The 8,887-nt window shown below is 42.7% G+C and overlaps 3 protein-coding genes across 3 annotated transcripts in view; 2 read left to right on the top strand and 1 right to left on the bottom strand.

Moving 5' to 3' along the window:
* Window positions 1-67: 67 nt before the first annotated feature.
* Window positions 68-6,914, bottom strand: gpr180 (G protein-coupled receptor 180). Its single transcript, XM_059570317.1, has 9 exons — window positions 6,726-6,914; window positions 6,435-6,575; window positions 5,803-6,003; window positions 5,449-5,629; window positions 5,037-5,086; window positions 3,993-4,150; window positions 3,227-3,418; window positions 2,137-2,214; window positions 68-730 (listed from the first exon to the last, which is right to left on the bottom strand). The coding sequence occupies exons 1-9, from the start codon at window positions 6,862-6,864 to the stop codon at window positions 584-586; spliced, it is 1,287 nt and encodes a 428-aa protein (XP_059426300.1). The 5' UTR covers window positions 6,865-6,914; the 3' UTR covers window positions 68-583.
* The window catches only part of LOC132160682 (LIM domain only protein 7), a 33,829-nt gene continuing 29,086 nt past the window's right edge, over window positions 4,145-8,887 (top strand). Inside the window, exon 1 of the mRNA XM_059570322.1 lies at window positions 4,145-4,159. The gene's annotated coding sequence lies outside the window, so the exon portion shown is untranslated. The remainder of the gene's footprint in view (window positions 4,160-8,887) is intronic.
* The window catches only part of LOC132160681 (dTDP-D-glucose 4,6-dehydratase-like), a 7,758-nt gene continuing 5,893 nt past the window's right edge, over window positions 7,023-8,887 (top strand). Inside the window, exons 1-3 of the mRNA XM_059570318.1 lie at window positions 7,023-7,220; window positions 7,930-7,996; window positions 8,071-8,139. Of these exons, the coding sequence (XP_059426301.1) occupies window positions 7,162-7,220; window positions 7,930-7,996; window positions 8,071-8,139 (195 nt within the window). The 5' untranslated portion in view covers window positions 7,023-7,161. The remainder of the gene's footprint in view (window positions 7,221-7,929; window positions 7,997-8,070; window positions 8,140-8,887) is intronic.

The following is an 8,887-nucleotide window of genomic DNA, read 5'->3' as shown; positions in this document are numbered from 1 at the left end:
TAATCATGAACTAATCTCCTCATTAGCATATGCAGATAATTGTAATTAGACAGTGACAGATACAGACTTAGTGTGCATGAAGTTTATTACCACAATGTTTGATACAGTTCAAGTCTTAAACTTAACAACACATGCTCTAGTTAACAGGATTTTCACATCTTTCTCCTTGAGACACAGATATGTGCAGGATCCAGTAAAAGGATCAATAAATATCCTCAGCATTCATCCGTTTAATATTCAGTCCCGCATCAGTGATTGTCATTTTAGGCACTTGTGGGGAACAACAGAAATGGAATCATGTGCAAGCACAAATAAAATCACAGCTGAGAAATAACAGAGATGCTTTTGTTTTCTTATTGCTTGAACAGAGCAGGAGCGCGGAGCTTCATCTTCATTCTCTCGCAGGATCACAGACTGACTCACAGCAGGTGTGTCTCTACACATGAATGATGATTAAGCTTGGATGATGTGTTTCACTCCCTGATGAGTGTGTGATGCTCAGCGCCTCTCCGTCATGTGATCGGATCTCATAGACGTTCTGCTCGTGGATGAGGTCCTGGAGTGCTTCGCTGCGGTCTGATGCTCAGTAGCGGCTCCGGCGGCTCATGGTGAGCGGCAGCGTGACCGACGACAGCGAGGACACTTCCCAGTACAGACTGCGTGACAGGAAGAGACGATACAGAACCACCACTGAGATGGACTGGCACAGGATCACGCCGATCGTCACCACCTGCGGAGCGACACAGAGACCAGAGACGCTCGTGAGACAGAGCTCTGCTGCTGCTCTAGAGGGTCATGAACGGAGAAAGAAAAGTTCCTTGATCTTTTGACACACAGTGCTGGCCAAAATGATTAGAACACTGGCATAGAGAAAGTTATTTCTATCTTTTGCTGTAGTGTGGCAGTAGAAATTGCCCGCTGATTCTACAATGCTGTCTGTTTAGCCCCGACCACCAGCTCTAAGTCGCTCGGTTTAGCCCCGTCCACCAGCTCTACATCGCTCTATTTAGCCCTGCCCACCAGCTCTACATCAGTCTGTTTAGCTCCACCCACCAGCTCTACATCAGTCTGTTTAGCTCCACCCACCAGCTCTACATCGCTGTTTAGCTCCACCCACCAGCTCTACAACGCTGTCTGTTTAGCCCCACCCACCAGCTCTACGTCTCTCGGTTTAGCCCTGCCAACCTGCTCTACATTGCTCTGTTTAGCTCCACCCACCAGCTCTACATCGCTCTGTTTAGCCCCGCCCACCAGCTCTACAACGCTGTCTGTTTAGCCCAGCCCACCAGCTCTACGTCTCTCGGTTTACCCTGCCAACCAGCTCTACATTGCTCTGTTTAGCTCCACCCACCAGCTCTACATCGCTCTGTTTAGCTCCACCCACCAGCTCTACGTCGCTCGGTTTAGCCCCGCCCACCAGCTCTATGTCTCTCGGTTTACCCTGCCAACCAGCTCTACATTGCTCTGTTTAGCTCCACCCACCAGCTCTACATCGCTCTGTTTAGCTCCACCCACCAGCTCTACGTCGCTCGGTTTAGCCCCGCCCACCAGCTCTATGTCTCTCGGTTTACCCTGCCAACCAGCTCTACATTGCTCTGTTTAGCTCCACCCACCAGCTCTACATCGCTCTGTTTAGCTCCACCCACCAGCTCTACATCGCTCTGTTTAGCTCCACCCACCAGCTCTACGTCGCTCTGTTTAGCCCCGCCCACCAGCTTTAGTCGCTCTGTTTAGCCCCGCCCCCAGCTCTACGTCGCTCCGTTTAGCCCCGCCCACCAGCTCTATGTTGCCGTTCTACATCTACATCACTATTGCTTTGTCTGTTAAACATATCGTTTGAAATGTATTGAGTTATTTATGCGTTTTTGATCTAAATCACAGCAGCGTTCATCTGTGAGGAATGTAGGCTGTCAATCCTACACAACAGTTAGCCAATCACAGCAGTGGGCGTTAACCTCCGAGACTACAGTCCTCCACTCTATTCAAACAGAGCCTTCTGATGAGGGGTCAAAAACAGCACATTACTTCTAAATTATGATGTTTGATGTAAAAATCTTGATGACATCGGAGTACAGAACAAAATCAAAAACCGAGGCAGCTCATGAGCCCTTTAAAGCAGGTTTGTTTCTCACTTGCCTTTTCTTTCTGGTGTTCGTTGAGAATCACCGAGAACAGGACCAGCACCGGATGACACAGGAACCACAGGAAACAGCCCTGAAACGACACACAGGGCCACTAAAGTGTTCATGGGACGCAGACAGGAACAAACTCCAGTTTAGGCTGCATTCTGTCCGGTTTTTAAACATTGTGTCCATCTACCAGCACATGCTTCAGCTGGACAGTCATTTGTCCTATATCACATAGGCCAAGTTTAAACTAATATTAAAGGACACTTTAGACAGAATATTGACTGTTTCTGCTCCAAAATAGTTGAGAGTCACAGTGGAACTCATTACTCAATGATTCAACAAATGATTCAGTGACTCGTTCATAAAGACAGTCACTCGGTTCAGGTGTGAATGAATCCGCCTTTGAACAAATCCCTTGAATGAATAAGACAAGGGCTTGTTGCCATCTGCTGGTGGTTTTGGGTTCAAATTTAGTTAGAATTCAATTATTTCCCCCCAACATTTAATTCTTCTATGAAGTATCAAAAACATGAATCTTATAACAATATCTATACAGTCTGTGTGAATACACAGATGCAATGCAAAGATGGATTTTATCGGATTTTATTTGATTGGTAACAGCCCTATAGTGTATAATTATTCTTATTGCACTAATATAAATGAAAAATGTAAAAATAAAAAATGAAACTCGTTTAAAATGTTAGAAATGTTGTGTTAAAAATGCCCCTGGAAATCAATTTAAATATCACCTCTTACTGGAAAAGTTTCAGTCATTGCAAATTTTTAAAGTCATAGCTCACCAAAAATGAGAATCCTTTACTCACCCTCATGCTGTACCTGTTTGTTTCTCCTGCTGAACACAAAAGAAGATATACTGAAGAATGCCTGTAGCCAAACAGATGCTGGTAGCCAGTATTTTTTTCCCCTTACAATGGAAGTCAATGGGTACCGTCAACTCCCACTTTCTACAAAATACATTCTTCTGTGTTCAGAAGAATAAAGAAACTCAAAGAGGTTTGGAACAACATGAGGGTGAGTAAATGATGATATGATTTGAGCTTTTTGTCTTTGTTGTACTAGCAGCGTGCTGCGTGTACCTTGCCGAAGCACAGGTAGAAGTCTCGTTTGAGCGCGCTCCGCTCGGCAGAGATGATCTGATACAGCACTGACGCCAGGAACAGAGCGAGGGCCACACGCAGGGCCATCAGCAGCCAGCCGGGAACACTGCGCTGCGTGTGAAAACTGTGGTGCTCGGCGTCCTCCAGCTGCTCCCAGATCAGCAGCGCCCCCTGCAGACACAGCAGCATCAGACACATCATGACTCAACAATAACCTCTCTACCAAACCGACAAAAAGAAATCAAGTCATCTTTATTTATTTAGTGCTTTTAACAGTACAGAGCGTGTCAAAACACTTTACAGTATTAAACAGGAAACCAGTGTTTCAATAATGCAGAAGAACAATAATAAACACTCAATTTTCATTGACTGATCCAGCTCAGTTCAGTATCTGTGCAATCAAGTCACGATATCGCTGGATATTAAGTGTCCCCGACTAAGCATGTATAATATTATAATTTAAAACTAAAATGAAAACTGAAATATAAAAACAAACACTCATTAACCTTAACGTTAAAAACAATTTCATGTGCATGTTGTACATTTTTACTTTTTCAGAAGGTGTTCTCCTGTGCCTTCCAAATAAGAAAAAATGCCAGCAATTAATAGTAAACAAGAGCCAGTGCTTATCACAGCATTAAAGAGAATATAGATGCAGTTGATTAGCTGATGCTCAATGACTTTTATATTTCTTATTCTATTCTATGTGTGTTTGATGTTTGTTGTGTGTGTTTGTGTGTCTGACCTGAGCGAAGACGACGGCCAGAGCGAGCGCGGTGGAGGCTGGAGACGAGTCCCACTGCAGCGGTTTACTCTGAGACTTTCTGCTGCGGCTCAGAGTCCAGCCCATACACAGACTCAACAACAGGTAGAGCATCTGCACCTGCGCCACGGCGTCACACACTGACACACGCACGCGCACACACGCACGCGCACACACACACGCACGCACGCGCACACACGCACACACACGCACACACACACACACACACACTCTATAACCAAACATCTTACAGGGAATTCACATTCGATCAGTTCATGGGTCAAAGACGAAACATCTGCATCAAATATACAAAAGTGATTTTATATACACAAAAAGCATGCAAGTCAAGTGTATTTACTACTTCCAATAACTTCTGTGAAAATGTCAAAATATGGCTGAAATAATGTTCCATCGTCATTCAGCATTACAGATAAATGTCACCATGTGTACATACAGTACATACAATAAATGATCTCTCCATTGATGTGTGGTTTGTTCGGAGGACAATATCTGTCTGAGATACAACTATTTGAAAATCTGGAATCTGAGGGAGCAAAAACATCTAAATATTGAGAAAATCATCTTTAAAGTTGTTCAAATGAAGTTCTTAGCAATGCATATTACTAATCAAAAACTGAAGTTTTTATATATTTACAGTAGGAGATTTACTAAATATCTGCATGAACATGATCTTTACTTAATATCCTAATGATTTTTGGCATCAAAGAGAAATGGATAATTTTGACTCATACAATGTATTGTTGACTTTTGCTACAAATATACTTTTTTCACCTTTAAAAAATGTAATCTATTTTTTTTTTTAATCACACTTTATTGTTTTGATGCTTAGAAAGCCCTTTTCGTCTTTGATCCTCATGCATTCTCTGGGAATCTGTCTTCATGTTCATATCCTAAGATTTCTAATCTAACGGCCGTCCTGTTATCATTCATATCTTTGATGCATTTGGCAGATGCTTTGTTTTATCCAGAGCTGATCAGGACTCTGAGATCATGTGAATAACTCACATTCAGCGAGGCTCCCCATCAGCGGCGTCCCCACACCGTCCCAAGCGTACCTGAGGGTCCAATCACACACCATCATCACCATCATCATCACTGTCATCATCGTCATCACCATCACCATCATCATTACTGTCATCATCATCATCATCACCATCACCATCATCACTGTCATCATCATCATCACCATCATCATCACCACCATCACCATCACCATCATCACCATCATCATCACTGTCATCATCATCATCACCATCACCATCATCACTGTCATCATCATCACCATCATCACCACCATCACCATCACCATCATCACCACCATCACCATCATCATCACCATCACCATCTCTACATGAGCTCAGCAGGAAGTATTCAGATTCAAGCAGGTAAAGTCTAGGTAAGCGTGTGAGTCTCTGACCGGGCCATGTGGATGTAGTTGAGCAGCACTGATGTTCCCTGCAGCAGAAGCGTGGTGGATAACACCTTCAGCACCGTGTGCATGGGTCCGGCTTTGCTCAGCGCCTGCCACAGCGGCTGTATGTAGATACACGACGCCACGAAATACGCCAGGATCAGCAGGAAGTAGAAGCTGTGGAGCCCTGCAAGGAATATATAGTCACCTCTATTTATAAAGCGCTTTAACAACACAGACTGTGTCAAAGTAGCTTTACAGTATTAAAGATTTTCAAATAGTGGTATTGTAATTTATTTACCCTTATGACAGGTTTAGTGGTGCAGGGTCACACATGGAGTGTGTGTGTGTGTGTCTCACCGGTCTCCTCGGCGCTGAAGTGATCCAGTGGGTTCCCTGCGGCGTCGGGGTTCATCAAGCTGATCTGGAAGCGCAGGTCTTCTAGCGCTCCGTCCATCTCTCCGTCCTGACAGGTGTATTGATCCACGTACATCACGTGCCACTCCTGCGGACCGGACTGATGCGGTATAGTCTGGTTCTGCTCCTCTTTCATCAACTTAACTGAAAATATCAGACGCTATATGGATATCATTGGTATTATAACAATTAATAAAAACTATATTATATCAATGTATTATTAAGGCGGTAACCTTAAAGGGACAGTTCACCCAAAATGCAAAATTTTATCATTAACTCACCCTCAAATGGTTCCAAACCTGTATGAGTTTCTTTATTTAGTATAACAAAAGAAGACATTCTGAAGAATGTTGGTGACCAAACAAATGCCGGCACCCATTGACAAAAATATTCATAAAGTCAGTGGCTACCATCAGCTGCCTGGTTCCCAAGTTTCTTCAAAATATCTTGTGTAAAAAAAGCTAAGCGGCTGCGTGACGTGTCTGTGCATGCCCAGGCTGGGGTCAAAGTTCACACGTGTCATGTCACACTGAAGATGACCTGTACCAGCGGTTTGAGGCGTGAAGGAGTCTTACTGGAGATGTGAGCCGATGTGAGTCTCTGCAGACAGCTCAGATTGTCCAAGCCCTCGGAGCCCTGAAACAGCAGCAGTCTGGCCTCCTTCTGCACGGCCAGCAGCACATTATCCACACGAGACACCACCAGACCATTCTCACCTAGAAATATCATCATGCATATGTACAGTAAGTCAAATCACATGTGATCATATTACTGCATTCTACATGCATGCATGTGAACAGAAAAACAAAAATGCATGGAAGCAAAAGCAAATGCATGATGTCACTGTACAAATATCAGACACTCACCATGATACAGAAATCTTGTGATGTACTGCCCATTATTTTCTCTCGCAGCGTCGCTCCTAAAAACCCCAGAAACCGTTTTCCCTGCAGCAGGACATGAAGTAAACAAAAGAACAATGATAATGATAAAGTACACAAACATTATGCTCTTATGCTCTTCATTCACTGCAGTCAATGAGGTAATACTGTCCTTTTCCGCCCACCTTGTGATCGACGGCTGCTATATCCAATCGGAATACGAATTTTCAGTCCAGCGCGGTAAAGCGACCAATGAGAGCGCGACGGAGGCGGGGCGAGAGTCAGCTCATACGTGTCAGCGCTGCCGCAAACCGCTGCTCTAACTGTCGTGAGGAGTGTTTACGAAGCGACTTAAAATCATGCAATTGCTTCTTGGAGTCAAAGAAATGATCTACAGTGTGAAGGTAACGTGGAGATCGAGATGAAGATGAGCGGTGGAGAGTGTCGCACTGTGCTGGTGACCGGAGGAGCGGGATTCATGTGAGATCTCATACTGTCCAAAAATATCAAAACACATCCGAAGCCTTCAAATGACTGAATGTCAGCGCTTCAGACAACAGAGGATCAAATTAAGAGTAATTTATTGTGAAAAAAAAATATTTGACAGAAGTCTGAGATGCTGTATCAATAGATGCATTGTCCACACACACTTGAGTGACTGATGGAGTTCATTAATGACTGTTAAACACTTAATTAAACACTGTTATTGAGCTGAACTGAATAATGGTGGATTTGTTACTAAATGGCGTATCAGAAATGTGTCTTGAGTAGTAAATCAGCATATCAGAATGATTTCTGAAGATCATGTGACACTGAAGACTGTAGGAAGGATACTGAAAATACAGCGGAGCATCACAGAAATACATTACACTTTAACACAGATTCACACAGAAAACAGATGTTTTAAATAGTAAAAACATTTCAGAATTGTCCTGCTTTTGCTGTAATTTGTATTAAATAAATGCAGGCTTAGTGAGCAAAAGAGAACATTACAACATTACACTGTTCAAAAACCTTTGAGTGGTAGTGTATGTAGAAATATTCAACAGAAGTAGCAGGTTTTGCTGATTGAAACACATTGAGACTTCATGCATGAGCAGCAGCGATGGAAACCATCCTCACATTCATACTATAAGTGTCCAAATACTTATGTGTGTGCTGTATAATGAGCTTCTGTTTGTGTTCTCAGAGGATCTCATCTGATCAGCGCTCTGGTCGTCAGATTCCCACACTGGAGGATCATCAATGTTGATAACGTGAGTCTCTGAACAGCATTGAATCAGTGTTTTCCCGTCATGAAGCGTCACGTGTCGCTGTCGCTGTGTTTCAGCTGCAGTACTGCTCTAGTCTGAAGAACCTGAGCTCTGTGGAGGACTGCAGCAGATACACCTTCATCCCGGTACTGACTACTGACCACAGATGACCAGTACCTGAGTGCTGCTCAAATATTACTCCATTACAAGACAGAGTTGTACAGACAGGTTTTTACTTTAGTAAAAGTACCGAAGTACTTGCTTTTATTTTTGTTGTATGTAACACACTTGCATTACATTGCCTCTGAAGCAACATTTCACCTATTGAATATATATATATATGTAATATAATTTGTTAGGAGATGCACAGCAGTTCTTCTGTAGTATTTAGATTTACACAATTTTGCAGAATCGGGACAATATTTTGTTCAATATATATCACAATATTGACTTTTTATTATTGAATTGTTATAGATGAATAACACATTTGCAACTGGTCAGTGTTCAAAATATGTGCTGGAGACTCACTTCACATAGCCCTACAATAGTGATTACCAAATGATAGACTGTCTGAGAAAAAGAAAAAAAACAGTCAGTTTTACTGACTTTCAAAGCTGTTACATAGTAGCAGTCAGTGCTGGGGAAAGTTACTTTTAGAAGTAATGCATTACAATGTTGCTTTATTCACTTGAAAAAAACCGGACTAATTATGCTACTAAGTTACTTTTTATGGAAAACAATGCGTTACGTTACTTTTAAGTTACTTTTTAAATCTGGACAGGGCTTGTTTGTTTGTTTTTAATATAAAAAGTGCTTCTTTTTCAAATGTAAAAGCCCTTTCACACCTAAAGTGAAGTGAATGCGCTTCAGGCTGAAGGAAATGTCAATTCTGGT

The sequence above is a fragment of the Carassius carassius genome, chromosome 17, assembly GCF_963082965.1.
Source record: "Carassius carassius chromosome 17, fCarCar2.1, whole genome shotgun sequence".
NCBI classification, from domain to species: Eukaryota; Metazoa; Chordata; class Actinopteri; order Cypriniformes; family Cyprinidae; genus Carassius; species Carassius carassius.
This window is presented reverse-complemented; position numbering and strand designations above follow the sequence as displayed.

Coding starts and splice junctions, on each gene's coding strand:
- gpr180 (XM_059570317.1), bottom strand. CDS start 6,864: ATGTTTGTGTACTTTATCATTATCATTGTTCTTTTGTTTACTTCATGT. Junction 3,419..3,992: donor TGGCCGTCGTCTTCGCTCAG/GTCAGACACACA, acceptor CTGTGTCTGCAG/GGGGCGCTGCTGATCTGGGA. Junction 731..2,136: donor ACGAACACCAGAAAGAAAAG/GCAAGTGAGAAA, acceptor GTCGCTCCGCAG/GTGGTGACGATCGGCGTGAT.